This window comes from Colias philodice, chromosome 6 (assembly GCF_061535455.1).
Source record: "Colias philodice isolate Cphi_HAF_F1 chromosome 6, ilColPhil1 Martin Lab GWU primary, whole genome shotgun sequence".
Taxonomy (NCBI): Eukaryota; Metazoa; Arthropoda; class Insecta; order Lepidoptera; family Pieridae; genus Colias; species Colias philodice.
Window position 1 is genome coordinate 4,232,107 of NC_143091.1, and position 22,992 is coordinate 4,255,098.

General features: G+C 33.5%; 4 protein-coding genes across 5 annotated transcripts; all 4 read right to left on the reverse strand.

The window, feature by feature from the left end:
- Positions 1-1,695: 1,695 nt before the first annotated feature.
- LOC149487626 (pancreatic triacylglycerol lipase-like) lies at positions 1,696-5,312 on the reverse strand. Of its 2 annotated transcripts, XM_089696201.1 has the most exons (7): positions 5,181-5,312; positions 3,586-3,687; positions 3,330-3,510; positions 2,983-3,246; positions 2,773-2,903; positions 2,348-2,684; positions 1,696-1,838 (listed from the first exon to the last, which is right to left on the reverse strand). In XM_089696201.1, exons 2-7 carry the CDS (start codon positions 3,620-3,622, stop codon positions 1,793-1,795), a joined length of 996 nt encoding a protein of 331 aa, XP_089552327.1. In that variant the 5' UTR covers positions 3,623-3,687; positions 5,181-5,312; the 3' UTR covers positions 1,696-1,792. The 2 variants fall into 2 exon arrangements, with proteins under 2 accessions (XP_089552327.1, XP_089552328.1); XM_089696202.1 differs by lacking the exon at positions 3,586-3,687.
- Positions 5,313-6,173: 861 nt separating this feature from the next.
- LOC149487627 (pancreatic triacylglycerol lipase-like) lies at positions 6,174-8,997 on the reverse strand. Its single transcript, XM_089696203.1, has 5 exons — positions 8,961-8,997; positions 7,410-7,596; positions 6,924-7,318; positions 6,365-6,695; positions 6,174-6,219 (listed from the first exon to the last, which is right to left on the reverse strand). The coding sequence occupies exons 1-5, from the start codon at positions 8,995-8,997 to the stop codon at positions 6,174-6,176; spliced, it is 996 nt and encodes a 331-aa protein (XP_089552329.1).
- A 1,110-nt stretch (positions 8,998-10,107) lies between these two features.
- Positions 10,108-15,573, reverse strand: LOC149487628 (lipase member I-like). Its single transcript, XM_089695873.1, has 6 exons — positions 15,443-15,573; positions 12,967-13,030; positions 11,717-11,831; positions 11,064-11,452; positions 10,446-10,779; positions 10,108-10,247 (listed from the first exon to the last, which is right to left on the reverse strand). The coding sequence occupies exons 2-6, from the start codon at positions 13,001-13,003 to the stop codon at positions 10,202-10,204; spliced, it is 921 nt and encodes a 306-aa protein (XP_089551999.1). The 5' UTR covers positions 13,004-13,030; positions 15,443-15,573; the 3' UTR covers positions 10,108-10,201.
- Positions 15,574-19,102: 3,529 nt separating this feature from the next.
- LOC149487629 (lipase member I-like) lies at positions 19,103-22,270 on the reverse strand. Its single transcript, XM_089696204.1, has 5 exons — positions 21,332-22,270; positions 20,721-20,907; positions 20,098-20,492; positions 19,479-19,812; positions 19,103-19,234 (listed from the first exon to the last, which is right to left on the reverse strand). Exons 1-5 carry the CDS (start codon positions 21,366-21,368, stop codon positions 19,189-19,191), a joined length of 999 nt encoding a protein of 332 aa, XP_089552330.1. The 5' UTR covers positions 21,369-22,270; the 3' UTR covers positions 19,103-19,188.
- Between the last annotated feature and the right edge of the window lie 722 nt (positions 22,271-22,992).

The following is a 22,992-nucleotide window of genomic DNA, read 5'->3' on the forward strand; positions in this document are numbered from 1 at the left end:
ATATGAACTAAATGTAATTAAAACTATTTTTTTTATCTAAAACCACCCAAGTTTTTAACCTAGAAATACTTTGAAGGTTTTGTGATTCATGAAGAAGATTTCTTTGTTTATCTACACAAATACTACCAACCTATCTGATACAAGCAGTTGCATAGAGGTGTAAGAAACTTATGTTTATTGTATCTTTGTTTCATTTAATTCCTATTACTTACATTTAATTATGTGTGCTTTGGTCTTATTATATTTATAAGATTTTATATTAAATAAACGAATAAATTATAATTCAGTAAAAAAGATTTGATTTTGTTTGATTCCATTACAATTCTTTAACCAGTTCAAATCAAAATTACTCTTGTGTGGCATAAGCCTGTATATAATGTTGTTTTCAATTAATAAACCCAGGCGGAACCTGGACGAGTGGCTAGGCTTTTCTTTGATACTAATATTATAACGAGAAATACTAATGTTTGTACAGAAAAGGCACCAAAACTACTTGACTGATTTAAACTACTTTTATTTTCATTAATAGTAAGCTACATTATCAGATTTAATATTTAATTTAATAGAATTCAAATGCTTTTAAAGGGAGTTTTTTTAAGGAATAGGAGAAAAATGGAAAAAAAGATCACAAGACGGGATTCGAACCCTCGTCCCTTTGCCATACGCAATGCTTAGCCTCTCAGTCACTCGTGAATCCACCTCAGCAATCAGAGTTATTATTTGTTCATTTTTCAAACAGAACTTTCATGAAAGAAATGACGTCACTCGTCACTGACGTCAACAATAAACTATCTTTAAAGTTATCATAATTAAATATGACATGATATAAAGATAGCAATATTGGTATGGTTAATCGAGGCATTAGCTTATGAGAAATCGGATTGAGATAGGATTATTTTTTTATGATTGTTTATCAATATTGCACTGCTTTAAATTTGTTAAAAATGTTTTGAAAAGGTATGTAAAATATTAAAGGATATGCGTAATACAATCTTTAGTTAGGTAAACATCGTAGGCGTAGGCGTAAGGTATGTACTGAAATAAATTGGAAGAAAAGTCTGTTTGTAGTCTGTCTGTATAAACAAATATGTGGATGAACAAAAAAGAGATTTCAATTATTTTTATATTATTTGATGAGACGCAGTTAAGGTTCAAATAATATTTTTGGGTAGGTAATAGGTATCAATATTTTCGAAGCAAAAACTCGCAATTGATTGGTGGATTGCGCTAACATTTCAACGATTTATTGTTTTGAAAATTCATGGTTACGGTTATAATATGGCAGCATATCATAAGATTGTTTATATGGGCTCTCTTCACAATCGAGAGCGTTAGCCCAACAAATAATCGACGATGTGGCCACCATTACGGTGATAACTGATAACGAATAAACATCTACAATATACAGTCAAGCTCTCTACGCTATCGATTGCCTCTACTCGCCCATCGTTACCCCTTGTGAAGATAGCCCATCACATCAGATTGATAATTATGTAATTTGAGTCAGGTTAGGTTTATGTTGTTTTAGAAATATAACATCATATAATAAAACAGGGGATGAAATCACTACTAGTAGTATAAAACAAAGTCGCTTTCTCTGCCCCTATGTATGCTTAAATCTTTAAAACTACGCAACGGATTTTGATGCGGTTTTTTTTAATAGATAGAGTGATTCAAGAGGAAGGAGGAAAAAAAATATTGAAATAATTTATTTGAATAGTCTTTTCAGTGTCAGAGTTTCATCAGTATTCAGCATATTCAAGATTAGTAAAAGAGATGTCTTTTCTAATTCTTAGAAAGGCCATTTTGATCCAGTGCTGAGTGCATAGAGTCCAGATCTGTAATAACAATAAAAATATATTAAAGTATATTCATATAAGATTAATCTAGTCAAATCAAAGCTATTATTGCGTGAAATATTATAAGAACTGGAAACCAAATACATTTTATTTCATTTACAATAAGCTTTTTTAAATGAGGCATTGTTATTATATGTTATACTAGCTTTCCACCCGCAGCGTCGCCCGCGCAGTCAATGAAAAACCCGCATAGTTCCCGTTCCCGTGAGATTTCCGGGATTGCGTCATTTTCCCGAGATAAAAAGTAGCCTATGTCCTTTCTCGGGTATCAAAATATCTCCATACCAAATTTCATGAAAATTGGTTCAGTAGTTTAGGCGTGATTGAGTAACAGACAGACAAACAGAGTTACTTTCGCATTTATAATATTAGTATGGATTAAATATCAGCGTAGAATGACTATAATAAAGGGACCAATTTTTTTACCAATAAACTAACCTGTCCCCTTTTTATAGTATAATAAAATTAAAAAAGGAAAATATACGAACCCTCGCTTATTTAGATCAGCGCTACCCATACGCAGTGTGGATCCTGTGCATCGGTTCCTCTGAGCGTCGTTAAGGTTGCCGCACTTTTGTCCATTGAAGCGGGTTCTGTACACAACACTAGCAGCGAACAACTCGTATGCTCGGCTGTGAGAGCACGTGCTCACCAAGCAACCGGGCTGACGGTTCCTTCCACCGTTGGGGTAAAAATCAGCGTCAGAAATCGGATCGAAAATACCCAACAGGCCTCCGTCAGTGTGGATCGATTCTACGTACACGCCGTCGCTTTTTCTAAGAGCATTCGAGTTTCTGCCCCATTGAGGACCAGCAGGGTCAAGACCTGATAGAGAAGATAAAGATTATTTGACACACCCAAATATAAAATAATGTGGACTATGAGTCGGTGACAAAATATTTCCACTTCTTACCTGTAATACGTCCAACTCGGTTGTTTACTGTCCTGCCTGCGTTTCCAACAACGTGAGCTCCCAAACTGAATCCAACTAAATGTACATTGTTCCAGTTACCGCCGAAATTGTTGATCAGCCATTGCAGGAATCTGAAATAATAAAACAAATGTATTAACACAACAATTGATTTCTATAAAACGAAATGGATTATACTTAGTAAGTACGTACTGTCCGAGATGTTGGCCAACGCTGGGAACAGCACGTACTGATGTCGTGTATGTGCCCATAGCTGCTCTACGCCAGTCAACGATTATAACATTAAAATCGTCGATTTGGAGTAAGGCATCCCGAATTTGGGGATTCATTTTTGAAGTCCCTTTGCTGTTCCAACCGTGAACTATAGCTTTGATGGGCCTATTGGGATTAAAGTTAGAATTTCGAATGGAATTCTGGTCGTTGTGCCTTAAAACTTGGTGATTGTGGGGATTGCGTCTGAAAAATAAAATCATTGTGTTTATTATAGCGATTCCTTCTATAGCGTCCATATTGATAAGAATAAATACGATCGCAAATACCTTGTATAGAGCCAATATTCATTATTAGCTCCATTAAGGCCTACAGCGTCCGAAGCCGGTGCATGTAAGTCAACAATATGTGGAACGTCGTCACCATCGGGCATCCAAATGTAGCGGCTAACTCCTTCTACATAGTGACTATTATCACCTGGCGTGGAGGAAATTCTGCCTCCAGCGCACACTACGAAAACAAAAATGATAGTTAATTACGTATATTGTCTATTGTTGTACAAATAACTGATGCTATTTTACTTACATGCTACGAGGGATGTAAGCACCACGAGGAGCTTCATTTTTCGCAGACGGTAGGTTAAGCACGAGCCATTCGTTTTTATTTGTGGGTATATCTTTGAATTATCTAATAATTATTATCAACGATAATTGTTTTTTTGTTAATCAGATTGGATAATAAACATTTATTTTAATATCGTCTTTGTTTCTATGTACCTATTTATGCGTTCTAGAAATATTTGCATGGCTTATGAAAAATATACAGGGTTACTTGTAAAACACCAGCAACCTCGCAGGACAAGATAGCTAACATCATAAGTAACAACATTTGTTCTACGACTTTTGGCATAACGCAATAAATTATTTTTAAATGATTTTTTAAACTTTTATTGTACTCTCCTAACATTTGTAAGTCTATGTTCTATTCATTATCGGATGGACGACGCGACGCCCCCTTCCCCCTCTCGTTCGCTTTTTGTTTACGTAATTTTTGGGAGGCGAAGAGTTTATAATATTTAAACGGAAAATTAAATGAATATTTATTTTTGTATGAAAATAAAATCTAACAAATTATCAAAAGTCGTAGAACAATTAATGTTGTTACTTATGATGTTAGCTATCTTGTCCTGCGAGGTTGCCGGTGTTTTACAAGTAACCCTGTATAATAATTATGTATAATATTTTCGTTAAAAGCTTAAATAGCATGACTTCTTTCGTCCTTCATATCTATTTAACTGCCTTCAAAAAATATTTTTTTTTACATGTTTTCGCGGATACCTTGAGTGTAAATTAATAGTTTTCCTATATACTACGTCAATTATTGGGAAATGGAATTGATTTTATTGCAACCCTTCCATTGGTATACTTATTATTTAGTATTGAAGAATTTATGCATGAGTTACACATTACAATTTGTTTATATTGTTGTGTATATTTCGAAAATTTAAAAATACTCGAAGCTAATGTTTTTACTTCCTGTAGGCTGTAGGTAGCCAAATGCTTTTTGTAGCATTTTTGTGTTGTATGTTGTTATTTTGGTACGACAAATAATTACAAATAAAATAAATAATCATAGTATGTATTCATAAAATTTCTTTTTTCACGAAATTATTAAAGTGAAACTTTTATTACATCGTCTCAAACTTTTTGGTCTGTGTAGCGCATGTCGCGTGACGGTCGAACCGTACGATAATAATTATCGTACAAATACGATAATTTTGTGCAAGTTTCACTTTTACCGTGGTTTCATAAAACCACACAACATTTTTCTTACTTTACTTATTTTTCATTTTTTAATCTCGATTAAAGATAAAGAAATATTTGAAATACGCTCTCAAAAGGTTGTTGATCGCTTACTAAAGGAAACAATGCAGAGTAAAGTAGTACTTGGCTTGTAAATTATAATTATTATTCGATGCATTTATCTACTCGTTTCCGTAAAGAAAATGTCAAAAATATTTATTTTTCTTTATTCGCGCTAAATCCTTTAAGCTTTCTAGGCAGCTATTAATATAATAATAAATTATTCTCCTAATAACATTCTCAGATAATTTTCTAAATTCTTGTAATAAAGTTAAAGGATCATGTCCATTTGTTACTCAGAAGATTATAATAATTTACTTTTACAGTCAAGTGATGTTCTTTCATTCAAATTACGCCCATTTTCACAAAGAAAACACAGTCGCAGAGTCCGTATTGAAGCATTTATATTAAGTGCCAATTAATCTAATTTATTTAACTATCCAGTAATATTTATTTGAAAATCTTGTTATTATACGAATAGTAATTAAAAAATGTGTCAAATATTTTTTTAAATATAATCATAACAGAATATCAGCAATAAATCGATAAAACTTAAGCCATGTATTATTAATTACACATTATGATATTTAGCAGCAATATTGTTATCTGAATGTACTTGTAATGCCTATTTTATTATACGTTACTAGCGGTCCGCCCCGGCTTCGCCCGTGGTACATATGAAAAATAGATGTTGGCCGATTCTCAGACTTACCCGATATGCACAGAAAATTTCATGAGAATCGGTCCACCCGTTTCGGAGGAGTATGCAGACTAACATTGTGACACGAGAATTTTATATATAAGATAATATCTATAATTTTATCAAATACATTTGATTTGCAATCAATTATATAAGTAAGTTGTTTTCGCCATTTTAGTTGTTAATAGCTTGAAATACATTGCAACTAAACATTTACAAAATAGTAAACATTTGAAATTAAAATACACAATAATTAAACGGTAATCTGTGCATATTATGGTACTGTCGATGTACAAACTCTTTTCACTAAATTATATTAATATTCATTATTATTATTTTTGAAACTATTGAATGTAGGTGCTTATATTAAACTGAAAAATATATACTTGATTATAGCATAAATGAGTCGTATATGATCGTAACCAATTTGGATAATAATTTAAGAAAGATAAAATTAAAAAATAATCACGTTTGAATATATTTTATCCTGTTAATAAAATATTAGCCAAATTTCACAGCTTTGTTTACTTCATTTCCATAACAAATTGATTGTGATATTTGTGACTAGGTAAAATTATGGTCACGATGATTGAGCAGTAATTGGTGACTTTTTAAAAAGGCGACTTAGAACCAGTTATAAGGCCAAATATTCCACTCCTGAAAAAAAATAGATAGGTACCTAGTTTTTTATTTAATATAAAACGATCTTATTCTAATGCTTGCAAAGAAAATGTCAATTATTTATATTATGCCTAGAAAATTATGCTAATTTCTAAAATGTATCAGAATAGGATAAACTTACGATTGCTTGTTGAAATCTGTGTTACCCATTGGAAAATATGCGCCTGCGCATTTTTTGTTGCGAGCTTCATTTAGATTTGAACATCTCCTCCCATTCATATGATATCGGAGAGTATCAGCAAAGAGCTCATAAGAGCGGCTGTGTGAACAGGTGCTGATGATGCAGCCAGGTTGAGGGTTACCTCCACCATTGGGATAGAAGTCAGAGTGACTGATAGTATGGAAAGTACCCAGAAGACCACCATCTGTATGGATGCATTCTACATAGCCTCCGTCACTGCGTTTAAGAGCCTCAGAGTTTCCACTCCATGTGGGTCCAGCAGGGTCCAGACCTTAATTATAAAAGGTATTTTATTTTTTTGTTGGACTTTCACATCATAAAGGAGTAATTAATGGAATATTTTTTGTGTGGAGATTGTTTAAATGGCTAGGTTACGTGGTAAAACATTTCATTCCAGTTTTCTATGAGCACGGAAGAAAGCTAGTTTATTATGATAGTTTTCACCAAGTAAATTAAAGGAAGAGTGGAACAAAATACTGAAAATTATGAGATAACAAACCAGTAATACGCCTAACACTTCCGCCGATAGTTCGTCCCGCATTACCAACAACGTGTGCGCCCAAGCTGAAGCCAATAAAGTGCACCTTATCCCAATCCCCTCCGTGGTTATCAATCAACCATTGCACGAATTTGCCCAGATGTTGACCAATACCAGGGACCGCTTTGACGGAGGTGGTGTAAAAAGTATTAGCGACCTTATGCCAGTCTACGACGATAACATTGAAGTCACCAACATGGAGCAACGCATCTCGGATCAGAGGATTGATGGGTGAATTTCCATTGCTTTGCCACCCATGCACAATAACTATGAGAGGGGTGGTATCGTTATAGTTCGATTTCCTTACAGAATTATTATCATTATGTGTCAGTACTTGCTGGCTGAGTGGATTGCGTCTGAAATTTATCATGTACCTACTTTTAGGTTTCAACTTCATACATAAGCTAACATGTAATAGTAATATATCACTAATATATAAAATATTACCTCGTGAATAGCCAGTATGCATTGTTAGCACCATTTCTAGCGTTTAAAAAGCTTTCATCTACTGTTTCTTCAAGATCAACAAGGTGGGGTACTCCCTCACCGTCGGATATCCACACGTAGCGGCTCACCCCCTCTACATAGTGACTGTTGTCCCCTGGTTTGCTCGGAATCGCGTTACCAGCACACACTATAATTTATTTTTTCTTTAAATGTCTTTTTTACACAATTTTAATACGCAATATTTGGATAGTATACGCCTGAAAATTATTACGTTCCTACACATATACAATCAGGCTAAGTTTACCTTTATTTCTTTCTAGAAAATTTGGAGTCAAGTTATATAAGGTACACTCAGAAATTTTACAATTTACTTAAAATAACGTGGAAAAAAGGGCTTCTGAGCTACACCGGGAGACACAATTTGCTTAATATGATAAATTACAAATAATTTTGATTATATTTACCCAATAGTAAAGTATTACCCTCTATTGCACGCCTCATAAGCGAAGCGTTGAGGTGGGTACTACTGTCGCTTCGCGCAAAACATCTGATTTTTCAAACTTAAAATGTCTTTATGTATCATACATTGCACTTGTAAGATAATACATACACACACATATTAAGAAAAAACACTATTTTTAACGTTCATGATATTTTTGATGTCATTTTTAGGGTTCCGTAGCCAAAATGGCAAAAACGGAACCCTTATAGTTTCGTCATGTCCGTCTGTCCGTCTGTCCGTCTGTCCGTCTGTCACAGCCGATTTACTCGGAAACTATAAGTACTACAGTGATGAAATTTGATGGGAATATGTGTTGTATGAACCGCTACAAAAATATGACACTAAATAGTAAAAAAAAGAATTGGGGGTGGGGCCCCCCATACATGTAACTGAGGGATGAAATTTTTTTTTTCGATGTACATACCCGTGTGGGGTATCAATGGAAAGGTCTTTTAAAATGATATAAAGTTTTCTAAAAAACATTTTTCTTAAAGTGAACGGTTTTTGAGATATCAGCTCTCAAAGTCGTAAAAAGTATGTCCCCCCCCCTCTATTTTTATAACTACGGGGTATAAAATTCTAAAAAAAATAGAGGTGATGCATGCTAATTAACTCTTTCAACGATTTTTGGTTTGATCAAAGTATCTCTTATAGTTTTTGAGATAGGTTGATTTAACTGTAATTTATTATATTTGCTGCTACGGAACCCTTTGTGCGCGAGCCCGACTCGCACTTGGCCGGTTTTATTGTTATTTAAACTAGTTAAAAAACAGTTTAAAAAAGTTCTGTCTTGGACGTCCGTGTGTCTGTATGTGCGGATCCTTTTTCTTGTTAACACGATAGCGACCGAAATACTTTACTAATCGAGTCTTTTTTTTTCTCTTACGCTTGAGTATGCTCAGGAATAGAACCCTTTCATTTTTCAGGGTCTGATTCGATGTGGTATAATTGTTATTAAATAAACAAAAATAATAATTAAAAATATTTATTAAAAAAAAATTATGAGGCGTGCACTTTTGGATTTTCCAAATTATTGATTATTTACTTACGTACTACGTAAACCAACAAAGCAACAAGCACTTTCATTGTCATAAAGATGCTCTCAAAACATTAATGGATCTTTATTTCTACGCGTCTATCTTTTAAATATCTGTATGTCTAATCACTGTGTTGTATTTCTATATTATTAAATAGGCAATTTGCGATATTATTGGCATATCGAAACTTTGGATAGATAGATCATATCAAAGGATGCGCAAGATAATACTGATGTTATCAAGCGTAATGATATTTTCAAAGTGTTATCCTGTGGCACTCATGCATTAAATAAGTCTTTCACATTTCACATATATATATATATATATATATATATATATATATATATATATATATATATATATATATATATATATTATATATATATTTTTCATATATTTTATTCTAATTATTTGAAGAAAATATTGTGAGTCCGCATTCGAACTTGCGTTGCTTGTTTTACGTCAGCCGCCTATCTAGGGCCTAATTTCAGAGCAAATCAAGCCATTCAAGCCATATTTCGATGTTTATACACTAGCTTTTCACTAGCGACTTCGACCGCGGAGTAAAGAAAAACCTGCATAGTCTGCGGTCTCTTTTTTTTTACGCTTTAGTACCTACTAAAAATTTTTTCTGACTAAAAAGCCTTCTCACTAAAAAAGTATGTGTAGCAATATTGCATTCACTAACTAAACTTTACAGTGTGATGTGTAGGTATATGTATCATAATCTATTATAAAAACTAATAAAAATATCCTTTTATCTCAATTTTTTTTTCAAAAAAATAACACTTATAAATCAAATAATTGCTAAACTTCAATTGAATTTGAAAACATATTATAAAAGCAAGATATAAATAATGAAAGTTATTCCTAAAATAGCTAGGCGCATAGAGTCACGCTTAGTAGTCTAACGTTGTCACTTCAATCACCACCATCTTATAACAGGCAACTATAGACACCAATAAATCGAGAGTCTGGATGTAAAACTCGTGTAGCTTGCTGACCTGGACCTGCTAAGGCTCATGCAACACATTGCCCCACATTTACTTGCGAGAGTCCGGATGCAACATGACAAGAAAACATAATGTGTCAGAAATTAAAAAATAATACAAGTTTTAAGTAATAATTTATTTGGAAATATAACAATTAAAATGGTCATTGTTCTATAGTTTTTAATTTTTTGGCACAATTAGTATTAGGTACTGTTAATATCTCCTATCACTATAGTCCCATAATTCAGCATAAATGATTTTTTAGAAAGGCCATTCGGAACCAGTTGAAAGGCCGTATAGTCCACTTCTGAAATATAAAAAAAGAACCGATTTATGATACCTTTTCTATTTAAAGATTTTTTTAAGTTATGAAATAAAGTAATACGTGCAACAGACAAAATTGTGTCTGCATTGAGTGTGTTAACGTCTTTATCGTCTAAACAACAATAACATTCATCCTGGAAACTATAAGAATCAGGATTTGGTCAAGCGAAGTTAAACTTACCCTCGCTTACTGAAGTCAGTGTTGCCCATAAGGAAGTTAGCTCCAGTGCAGCTATTGTTGCGTGCCTCGTTCAGATCGGCGCATCGTCTTCCAATGAAATTATTGTATCTTACGCTTGCTGCGAACAGTTCATATGCACGGACGTGGGAGCAGTTGCTGAGAGAGCAGCCAGGTTGGCGGTTGGTACCACCATTGGGATAGAAATTAGCGTCACAGATCGGGTCGAAGATACCCAAGAGACCACCATCGGTGTGGATGCATTCGACATATACGGCATCATTCCGGTTCAAGGCATTGGAGTTATCGCTCCATTGGGGACCAGCTGGATCCAGACCTGAAGTTTAAAAATCAAGTTTATCTTTATTCAATCTAGACATACGTAATGAAAAATAAATTAAAACAATCTAATTTAATATTTTAATTAAAGTAATAGTTTATTGCTTTATTCATTTAAAATATAGAAGATTTCTCTCAAGTGATATGGTCACTAAAGAATGTTATGTGGTTGGTTGCAACAATTTTTTTTACAAGCATTGTTTTTATGGGATTCTTATATCATATAGGTAGTTGATCTGTCCAACAATATAATTATTTATAAGTAGATATCGTAATTCGTACCCGAAATGCGCGCAATACGGCGACGAACGGTACGTCCTGCATTGCCAATAACGTGAGCACCCAAACTAGCGCCAATTAAGTGTACGTTGTTCCAATTGCCACCGTGATTGTTGATTAACCATTGCACGAAGTTGCCAAGATGTTGGCCCACGCTGGGCACATTTCTAACAACATTGGTGTAAGGACCACTAGCTACTATGCTCCAATCTAGTGAAATAACGTTATTGTCACCCTCGTGTAGCAAGGCATCAATGGCAAGACGTGCGGAGTTTCCATTGCCGTTCCATCCGTGAACAACAACCGTAAGAGGGCGGTCCCTGTTGTAGTTAGAGTTCCTCACGGAGTTGTTGTCGTTTATTCTCAGAAGTTGGTGATGGTTTGGATTACGTCTGTAATAAAAAGTAAATACATTCACTGAATGATTCAAGTAATATTCATTGTGATCACTTCATATGACGTTTTGTCTCATGTCGTAAAACTTTTTGCTCTAGATATGTATGTTTCTTCGCGATGTTTTATTTAATCGATTGAGCAGATAAATTGTAAAATCAATAATAAATTATAAAAAAAAATAAAAAAAAATCAATTGACTTTTGCACGATCTTAAAGCCTTTTATGAATTTAAATTTAGTTACATATAAGTAAATAATTACCTAGTGAAAAGCCAGTACTCATTGTTAGCCCCATTCCTTGCGTCCAAAGAACTTTCACCCTCTACATAGTGACTGTTCTCCCATGGTATGGTGGGGATGGCGTCACCAGCACACACTGAAACCATTAAAATAACTTTTGTAAAAAAAATATATAAACGTGGGTGACTAAAAACAAGGCAAGGAAAACTGTGAAATATTCAATAATGTATGGTATATTTAGATACACTATATAACAATATAAATAAAAGTACGTATAAGTACATACATATATACACGGTACACCTCAATTGAATAATCGTCTATGTCTATAACTGTCAAATTTAAATTGCCCTCTCTGTAATATTAACTGACTTAAAAAAAAAGGAGAAGGTTCTCAATTCGACCGTATATATTTAGTCGCTCACATTACTATGTGAGTATTAACTTACTACTTAGGCACAAAGTTTTAATTACTCAAATTTTTAATTTTTCTTCGAAAACGGGGCGAAGACGCGGGCGGAAATCTAGATAATCACTAAGTTTTTTTTAGTTGCTCGTTTTATAATTTCCCTTTATTAAATAGGTTAGATCTGTTATTACTAATGAATGAAGAGCCGAGTATTGTGGCCCATTTTTTTCATATTTCCAGGCATTCACGTATATTTTCTTATTTTCAGCATAGTGGGTGGGTTTTACAGGTGCGGTGATTAATAATCAAAATATATGAATCGGATTTTTGATACCTTATCACATAATATTTTGACGGGTTTACGCTGTTTGCTTATATTATCATTTTAGAAACAAATAAATAATAATAAAATATACATATACTTCTAGATTATTAAGCTTTCTATTAGGGAAATTTAAACTGGTCAAATTCTGACAGATATTAACGTTCACTTCTAACGTTACGAATGGTTTTGCGTTTTCAGTGAGTCCTTTTTATAGCTAAACTAGCTTTCCGCCCGCGGCTTCGCCCGCTTTGTCTAAAACATAATAAATTATATACTAAAACCTTCCTCTTGAATTACTCTGTCTATTAAAAACCACATTAAAATCCGTTGCGTAGTTTTAAAGATTTAAGCATACATAGGGACAGAGAAAGCGACTTTGTTTTATACTAAGTAGTGATTTAACTGTCAGAAAAAAGATTTTTGTCAAATATTTCAGATACCAAAACTTACTTCGCAGCACACTCAAATAAAGTGAAGAGTTAATGAAAAGAGAGAAATATAGAGATACATACGTTTGAAGTAAAAATGTTTACTCACATGCAACTAGGGCGGATAATATCACTAGAAACTTCATTTTGACGACGGCATTTGAAAGACGGCACTGCAGACAGAGCAATCGATTTTTATAATTAAGACTATCTCCGAATTATCTTTGTTATCTTATCAATCCATGGCCAATAGACGAATGGCAGAAGCACTAAAGAAGAGAATCCGCTATCGATACTAATTGGCTTAATCTTATGATTTTTTGCTAAGGGTTCGCTCACATGTGACAAATATTTCTACCCAGCCGTATATTGATAAAATTGTTCAAAACTAATGAAAGTCTTCGTAAAAATATTTTCCGTTATTCCAGTACTTGGAAAAAAAAGACGGGTTGCACTCCGGGAGTGCCGGCGGAAGTGAAAACGCGCGTAGTAGAGAGGGGATAGCTGTCTACTCTCCATCCGTCTTACGCTTTTTCGATCAGGTCACGTGTCCTGACGCGAGTTTAAGATTTAATACCAAAAGAAGTAAGTTAAAAAAAGTCCAAAAAAATCGTGGCAAATGTTTAAAAATAGGTTTTCACGATTTTCACCAAAACATTTTTACATTTAATTTTTTTAACTTTGAATATTACCTCGAATATTTTTTGAAGTGAAAACTTCTTTAGCGGCGTTGGGTATAAAATCTTAAACTCGCGTCAGGACACGTGACCTGATCGAAAAAGCGTTAAGACGGATACCTACCATTCCAAAATATCAAACATGCTCAACGTTAATAATCAAGTTTTCACTTCTGCCGGCACTCCCGGAGTGCAACCCGTCTTTTTTTTAATTTACGTAACGAAATTTTAGTATTTTATTTTTAGTAATGCTTTGAACAATTTCACTAATTTACAGCTGGATATGAAATTTTGTACTTAAGACTAGAGCTTTAGTCGCTAAGATTAGTCGTATATTGTGTCAAAATAGTCCAGGGATTAAGAATTACCACAAAAGTATTTACCACATAATACACTTATTATTTCAAACGCGATGCATTTTTGAAGTGAAACTTCTTTAGGCGCGTTGAGAGTTAAAATTTCAAGTCGCGTCATGGAGTAAGGCGGCGATTTTGGTATCTTCGAATCTTGCCAAAGACGTTTCACTTCTGTTCACACACGTGTTCTCGGCACACACATTATTTTTTATTATTATATAAGATGACCGATTAAAATTCTCATATTTGAAATTGAATTTAATGCATTGCACGATTCCTTTTACTTTTTAATAAAGAGTCATGCTACTTTTATATGAATATCATAAACCATACCATAACCAAATGTAATAGGAAATTATATTGTTTTATTGAAAACAAAAAACTCGACTGTTAGTAAGTAGCCTATGTCATTACCAAAAATTATTCTGATGATTACAATCACACCTCATAAGTAAAAATACGTTCAGCGGTTCCTTCTTACGCAGTTTGTTATTAAAAAAAATTGGTTGTCTGTAAAGTCGGTTTACTGACGATAGTTGAACGTGACAACCCCTTAAGGCCGATTGTGCTTCTTTGTCGCTCGTTCCGCGCTCTCGCTTGCACTTCAAGCCTTACATGGAACGCCTCAGTGCGAGGTAACGCCGCATGAGTCATGTTTTTTCGTGCGTGCAGCCGGTTCTATCGAATTATAAGACGTTGTCACGTCAATAAAACCGCAGGGATTATTACAATGACTGGCTGATGAAATATTTTAAGACTCCAAATGTAATAATGCGCATAAAAGTAAATTACATTAAGGCCCGTATCCGTAACTTCATCTTCGTCTTAATCTAGATATTGCAGTTTTAACTGCAAACGATATTAAGCACCTAAAATATAATAATGTAGGTATAATAAATTGTACATAAAAAATCGTTTCGCCGCCATTCACGTAGACAAGCCGCCGATAAAAGGTAGTTAGGCTTAATGAGATTATATTTTATCTTGATTATATTATAGTATAATGTTAATAAGATAGGTATAATGATTTGATGACAGCTAGATAATTATAATGAATGGGTCTTTGGAATTCTTAAGAATTCTTTATCTTCAGACTGTATAGCTTATGTCTTAGAGCGTTTTCACATTATCCGATCCGATATCGGATATCGGACGCCGAAAGCCGATATCCGATATCGGAGGGAAGTAAAATGTATGAATATATGATGATATCCGATATCGGATCGGATAATGTGAAAACGCTCTTATAATGGAATGCAAAGAGGAAGGAAAGTGGTAGAGTAACTTGCGCACGGTGTTAGCCACTCTACTCTACCAATGGGTGTCTACATTAGTACAGTAAGTAGGATAGTTAGTACTCAACCGTATACTCTATCCGTGTACAGCGGCCATAAATATGAATAAATTAACATCAATCTAGTATAATATTATTTATCCGTATAGTATCATAATATGTATTATATGTTCCGAACGTGTGAGCACGGTCACGAGAAGACATATTATGTTACATATTATGTTGATGGTCATAAAAAAAAACTGTTTCAGAACTTACTCAACCTATTACTCCGAAGTTAGTTTACAGGATTGAATCTTTGAAAATCGTTTCATTGGTAATCAATAAATTACAATCTAAAGCACATTATATCATTTTAATACTGAACAACACTGAATACGAGTTTTCGTTTACACTAAAAGATTACGAAAGAATGCTCTTGCTCTTTAGAACAAGATCCCAGGGCCGCCAGACCTCACCTATTTTCTGACGGATGGAATGTGGACGATTGGGTAGTGTTAGTATGTGCTACCATCGTACGCCTACCCGCTAGCTTGGTCAATGGGCCAATTTCTAGATATCAGGTGATCAAGGTTCATAAAAACAGTACTTACTTCACGTATTTTCTCATGGCTGATTTTCACATATGTTTTAAAATATACAGTTAAAAATAAGATGTCAGTATTCCCAGTCACTTCCCGTGGGCCATATTACTTAGCTCTCATAATAATTAACAAGTCATCGAGATAAGTTACATTCCATCAACATGGGTCCCCGCAAAAGATAAGTAGGTAATAACGTTAAGTACAGTATTCCAAAAGTAATAATGCGCATAGAAATCTTCGTCACTGTTCGGCAACTGTCATATTCCCGGAGCGTCCGAAGATGATATTTATATAGAGTGGTTAAATGCATTTTTTTCATGCATAATTTAGTCAAATTATGTGATGTGTGCAAAAAGAGATTAATATTGATTTGTAAGTGACGATTTTGTTTCGATAATTCCTTGTAAGTAAATAGCGAGGATAACCCCACGATTGCGAATATATCTTTGTTGGATTAATTTACTTGGAAATTTTTATAGTACTTTTAAAGTGTCTTACTGAAGCTGGTGTAATGATGGAAGAAAAGAAGGTTAAAATAAAACAACATTTATATTGTATAAAATATTGTTTTCAAACACAGGTTTACATTTAAACCATAAAAATCTAATCATTAAAATCTCAGCTCAAAAGTATTTAAAGTACTGATCATTCTTCAAAATAATCACATTAAAAAAAAAAAATAATAATAAAAACAATAAAGATCAGGGATTATCTTTATTTCTGACATTTTAGATACATCAGAACTTTTATTATGCTCTTCTTCATTTTCACTTTTCCTACTCACCACTCGCCTTCCTATCTGTGAAAATCATTTCACCGATTAATTCAATTCATCTTTAAAAACAAAACCAAGAAGGGTATGTAATAGCAGCTCTATATAATTCCACACAGAGAGAACACGTGCAGTCACCACCAATATGTAAAGACGACTGACAGATTTTTCAGTTTTTTGACTGACAGGCTACCGTCACCTACCGCCCGATTTGTTTTTGACCGTGAATTGACTTCTATTTCTTTTGAACAAGGTGTAAAATGCAAGTGCATTGTTTAGGGCTCTTACGATTCAATGATTCGAGTGTTTTCGGAAATACGACAATTAGCGAAGATTTGCATGTGCATTATTAATTTAGGAGTACTGTAATAAAATAAAAAAATTACACGCATTCCTTTTCTTTCTGGTTTTCAATCTGGTTTTGGTTTAGTCAAACAAAATTTATGTTTGGCTCATTGTGGTTCCTAAGTTTAATGTAACGTGGTGTAAGACAAAGATAATATGGTTACCCAAGTGGCAAATTAAAAATATTAACGTGCCTTTTAAGATTCTACAATCTACCAGATAAAATCCTATCAAAATAAGTCAAGAAATTTAATTCTTCAACAAAAAAACATAAAATTGACTTCATTACTTGCATGAAATAAACAAAAAAACATTCATTTATTAACCATGGGAAGATAATATACATTATTGTACTAAAATAAATCATTACAATTCAAGAAAAATATACTGTAATTTTTTGTCATCTTCAAAGAGTTGTTTACTGGACATTATTGTACTAAAATAAATAATTACAATTCAAGAAAAATATACTGTAATTTTTTGTCATCTTCAAAGAGTTGTTTACTGGACATTATTGTACTAAAATAAATCATTACAATTCAAGAAAAATATACTGTAATTTTTTGTCATCTTCAAAGAGTTGTTTACTGGACATTATTGTACTAAAATAAATCATTACAATTCAAGAAAAATATACTGTAATTTTTTGTCATCTTCAAAGGGTAGATACTACTTGTATACGTAGTATATTATTATTAGTCTGTGATACTACTAATATGTATACTCGGAAAGTTAACTGGCTCAATTTACGAATTGGCTCGAAGAGAGTTATAGATTTTATTTCCGTGCAATTATTTAACATGCTTATATTATTAAATTATACGTACACATATCTTCAACAACTTTAATAAAATATTATTTCTGTCATTTTCGCTCAGGGATAAGTAAACTTTCTATTGGAAAAGAAAAAATTGACAAACATCGACAAAACAAATAAAAAAAATATATTTTCTGTTTATAATACCTACAAAGTACGGATTTCGTAATATTATATTTTGAATGAAATGTCCGTAATATTTCATTCAATTCATATCAAGTACAGAAGTAACTATAAACAAAATTGGATTTTATATAGTATCAAATTTTTATGGCGTGATCTATGATTATATCAGGAGGTTATATTAATTTATCATAGGTTCTCCTGTGACAAATATTACTTATAAATTTTATGGACGCTTAGCTTATAAGAAGCCTCGAGCCAACATACCTATCATATATTTCATCATTAACAAAAAAATTCTATAAAATTTCCAAAAATAATCACGTCAATCGGTTAGAAACTTCCAGAATTATCGATGAACATCACAAAAATGAGGACTTATTAAAAAAAACACACGAGCAATTGAAAAACTCCATCCTTTTTGGGAACGTCATCTACAATCTACGCGCTAGTATCAATTGATCTGGTATAATTCTAAAAGTACTAAGCACTGATTACAATTTGATGATATATCTAATTAATGAATTTAAGTCAGAAAGGATTATATTATTTCATTTTTTTATATTATATGATCAAAACAAATCAAAAAAGCAATCTCAATATTATGACAAGATAAAACAAGGTATTTTTCATAATGTGTCAAAAATTAAAAAAAAATAATAATAATAATTTATTCAGAAATATAATAAATAAAACGGTCATAGTACGGGATACATCGCCCATTTTTGCAAGTGATTACTATCAAGCTAATTTTTCGTGAGTAGCTTTATTTTGATGAGATGCCCAATAATTTCATGTACGAAACTCTCGATTATGGTAGCTTACAGAGGTAACAAGGATAAAAATTTTTGATTTGACGGTTCTCAAATATTTATTACGCAATTTGTAGGACAATATGTCTGTTGAATTATATAAGTATTAAATAAGTGAAAATAAAAAAATCAGCTGGTTAGTAATCATATATGATGACTTCGTTATCGATACACATTGGAAAGGGGGACTCTTTGATCAAACCATAGATTTTGTAGGACAAATATTTTTTCGAATAATTTGGATAATTATCTTGAGATTGAACAAAAAAAAAACATTGAGTTAGTAATTAATATTTGAGAACCATCAAATCAAAATATTTTATCCTTGTTTCCTCTGGTAGCTACCACAATCGAGAGTTTCGCACATGAAATTATTGGGCATCTCATCAAAATAAAGCTACTCACGAAAAATTAGCTTGATAGTAATCACTTGCAAAAATGGACGATGTATCCCGGACTATCATTGTTTATCTTTTTACACTTATTAAGTATTGTACTGCTAATATTATCTCCTGTCGTCATGTTCCCAAATTCCAGCATAAATGTTTTTTTTAGAAGGGCCATTCGGAACCAGTTGAAAGGCCGTATAGTCCAGTTCTGAAATATAAAAAAGAATTGAATGAATGTATAATATATTTTCTAAAAATATTTGAAGATATAATCGATTTTTTTTGACTAAAAAAATATGGTAAAGTAGTAGGTATATATAATATATAGGTATATATATGAAATATACAAAATCTTATCTGCATTTAACGTGCTAACGTCTTTATGTAAATAACAATGACAGTTATCATCGTATGAGAGAAACAGGATTCTAGTAACATGAAGTTGAACTGACCCTCGCTTGCTAAAGTCAGTGTTGCCCATACGTAAATTACTGCCGGTGCAGCTATTGTTGCGTGCCTCGTTCAGATCGGTGCATCGTCTTCCAATGAAACCATTGTATCTTACGCTCGCTGCGAAAAGTTCATATGCACGGTCGTGGGAGCAGAGACTGAGAGAGCAGCCAGGTTGGCGGTTGGAACCACCATTGGGATAGAAATTAGCGCCACAGATCGGGTCCAAAATGCCCAAGAGACCACCATCGGTGTGGATGCACTCGACATATACGCCATCATTGCGCTTCAAGGCATTAGGGTTATCGCTCCATTGAGGACCAGCTGGATCCAGACCTGAAATTTAAAAATCAAGTTTATTTTTATTAAATCTAGACAAACGCAATGAAAAATAAATTAAAACAATCTACTTAATATTAAAATTAAAGTAATAGTTTATTGCTTTATTCATTTAAAATATAGAAGATAAAATAAGAAGCTCTCAATTGATATGGTCACTGAAGAATGTTATGTGGTTGGTTGCGACTTGCGAGAATTTTTTACAAGCATTGTTTTAATGGTATTCTTATATCATATTATAGTCGATCAGACCAACAATATAATTAATTATAGATATCGTACCCGAAATACGCGCAATACGGCCACGAACAGTACGTCCTGCATTGCCAATAACGTGAGCACCCAAACTAGCGCCAATTAAGTGTACGTTATTCCAATTGCCACCGTGATTGTTGATTAACCACTGCACGAAGTTGCCAAGATGTTGGCCCACGCTGGGCACATTTCTCACAGCAGTAGTGTATGGACTACTGGCTACTATGCTCCAATCCACTGTAATAACGTTATTATCACCATCGTGTAGCAAGGCATCTCGGATAAGAGGATTGAGAGGGGAGTTTCCACTACTGGTCCATCCGTGAACAATAACTATAAGAGGGCGGTCCCTGTTGTAGTTAGAGTTCCTTACGGAGTCATTGTCGTTAATTCTCAGAAGTTGGTGATTATTTGGATTACGTCTGAAATAAAAAGGAAATACATTCACTAAATTATTCAAGTAATATTCATCATAATCTAGGTTGATGTTCTAAGGCAAAACTACTTCATATGATGCTTTTTCTCATATCGTATTTATTTTCGCGATGCCTTAATCGATTAGAACAGATATATTTTAAAATTCACTTTTGCACGAACGGTGTTTTAGGCATCTTTAATTTATATTTGGTTACGTATGAGTAAATAATTACCTGGTAAAAAGCCAGTACTCGTTGTTAGCCCCATTCCTTGCGTCTAAAGAACTTTCATAAGCTGGTTCTTCAAGATCAACAAGGTGGGGTACTCCCTCACCGTCGGGTATCCACAGGTAGCGGCTCTCCCCCTCTACATAGTGACTGTTGTCCCCTGGTATGGTGGGGATGGCGTGACCAGCACACACTGAAAATATTGAAAAGGATTATGAATGCCTGGCTTTGTGCATTTTATTCAAAACTGAATTCCTAAATCCTAGAGTCTGTCATACAGGTCATGTGATTCGAATGTAAATGAATTTTATCACTGAGCCATTAAAGATAGAGCATAATATAAGCGTTTTAGGTTTCGGTTCCGAAAGGGTTAAACAGGACACTATTAAAGAGACTCCCTTGTTGTTACTGTAAAATAAAATTTTATGTGACAAAACTAATTAATGGGGTTTATAGAATTACTAAGTGAGCGATGAGAAATCAATCTAACAGTGACTTACAAACATTGATTGAATAAATATTAAAACACGAATGAAAATATTCAAACGTTTAAAAAAAATTAAAGCAATATTGAGGAATATATCTTTGAAGTAAAAATGTGAGGAAAATTTACTCACGTGCAACTAGTGACGACAATATCACTAGAAACTTCATTTTCTTAAGACGGCACTGCAGACAGAGCAATCGATTTTTATAATTAAGACTATCTCCGAATTATCGTTGTTTCCTTATCATTCCATGGCCTCTAGACAAATGGCAGTCTAAACGAATCCGCTAACGATACTAATTGGATTAAGCTTATGATTTTTGAAGTGAAAACTTCTTTAGCGGCCGGCGTTGGGTATAAAATCTTAAACTCGCGTCTGGACACGTGACCTGATCGAAAAAGCGTAAGTCGGATGGATATCAAACATGCTCCACGTTAATAATCAAGTTTTCACTTCTGCCGGCACTCCCGGAGTGCAACCCGTCTTTTTAGGGTTCCGTAGCCAAAATGGCAAAAACGGAACCCTTATAGTTTCGTCATGTCCGTCTGTCCGTCTGTCCGTCTGTCCGTCTGTCACAGCCGATTTACTCGGAAACTATAAGTACTACAGTGATGAAATTTGATGGGAATATGTGTTGTATGAACCGCTACAAAAATATGACACTAAATAGTAAAAAAAAGAATTGGGGGTGGGGCCCCCCATACATGTAACTGAGGGATGAAATTTTTTTTTTCGATGTACATACCCGTGTGGGGTATCAATGGAAAGGTCTTTTAAAATGATATAAAGTTTTCTAAAAAACATTTTTCTTAAAGTGAACGGTTTTTGAGATATCAGCTCTCAAAGTCGTAAAAAGTATGTCCCCCCCCCTCTATTTTTATAACTACGGGGTATAAAATTCTAAAAAAAATAGAGGTGATGCATGCTAATTAACTCTTTCAACGATTTTTGGTTTGATCAAAGTATCTCTTATAGTTTTTGAGATAGGTTGATTTAACTGTAATTTATTATATTTGCTGCTACGGAACCCTTTGTGCGCGAGCCCGACTCGCACTTGGCCGGTTTTATTTTGCTAATGGTTCGCTCACACGGTACCAAGTATCCAGGCGTAAATTGGTAAAAAACTTCAAAACTAACGGAAGACAATATATTTCCTATAATTACAGAACTTGGAAAAATTCAAGGCCGATGTTTAAAATATAGTTTTGCACGATTTTCACCAAAACAATTTCTTTCTTCTTCAATAATTTAATTTTTTTACTTTTGACCTTGAATATTTTTTTAATTCACGTAGCGTATGATAATCAATTTTAGTATTTTATTTTTAGTAATGAACAATTATTCGCAGGAAATGAAATTTTGTACTTTGTGTAGTCGCAGGATATGAAATTTTGTAAATTGAACTGAACACATTGCACGATTCCTTTTGCATTTTGAGTCATGCTACTTTTGCATGAATATCATTAAATAAACAAATGAAATAGGGAATTATTGTTTTAAAACCAAAAAGTTTATTTAAGAAGCCTATGTCATAACCACAAGTCTGATAATTACAATCACACCTCATAAGTCAAAATACGTTCAGCGGTTCCATCTTTCGCAGTCTGAGAGTAAAATAAAAAAGAGGAGATTACAATGATAGACTCATAAAATATTTCAAGACTGACGTTCTCCACCATCACGTAGACCAAGGCGCGAGTAATAGGTAGATAGTGAGATTATTTTTCTTGATTATAAGATATAATGATTTGATGACAGCTAGATATTTAATTATAATTAATGGGTTTTTG

Bases quoted from the DNA above. Each gene is read 5' to 3' on its own strand.
- LOC149487626 (XM_089696201.1), bottom strand. From the start codon at position 3,622: ATGAAGCTCCTCGTGGTGCTTACATCCCTCGTAGCAT. The intron at 3,511-3,585 runs GTAAGTAAAATA...TTGTTTTCGTAG, and splicing joins GCTTACATCCCTCGTAGCAT to TGTGCGCTGGAGGCAGAATT. The intron at 2,685-2,772 runs GTAAGAAGTGGA...CTTCTCTATCAG, and splicing joins CCGAGTTGGACGTATTACAG to GTCTTGACCCTGCTGGTCCT.
- LOC149487627 (XM_089696203.1), bottom strand. From the start codon at position 8,997: ATGAAAGTGCTTGTTGCTTTGTTGGTTTACGTAGTAC. The intron at 7,597-8,960 runs GTAAGTAAATAA...AATAAATTATAG, and splicing joins TTTGTTGGTTTACGTAGTAC to TGTGTGCTGGTAACGCGATT. The intron at 6,220-6,364 runs GTAAGTTTATCC...ATTTTTTTTCAG, and splicing joins ACAGATTTCAACAAGCAATC to GAGTGGAATATTTGGCCTTA.
- LOC149487628 (XM_089695873.1), bottom strand. From the start codon at position 13,003: ATGAAGTTTCTAGTGATATTATCCGCCCTAGTTGCAT. The intron at 11,832-12,966 runs GTGAGTAAACAT...TAATGGTTTCAG, and splicing joins ATTATCCGCCCTAGTTGCAT to TGTGTGCTGGTGACGCCATC. The intron at 11,453-11,716 runs GTAATTATTTAC...TTTTTATTACAG, and splicing joins GAGTACTGGCTTTTCACTAG to ACGTAATCCAAACCATCACC.
- LOC149487629 (XM_089696204.1), bottom strand. From the start codon at position 21,368: ATGAAGTTTCTAGTGATATTGTCGTCACTAGTTGCAC. The intron at 20,908-21,331 runs GTGAGTAAATTT...CAATATTTTCAG, and splicing joins ATTGTCGTCACTAGTTGCAC to TGTGTGCTGGTCACGCCATC. The intron at 20,493-20,720 runs GTAATTATTTAC...TTTTTATTTCAG, and splicing joins GAGTACTGGCTTTTTACCAG to ACGTAATCCAAATAATCACC.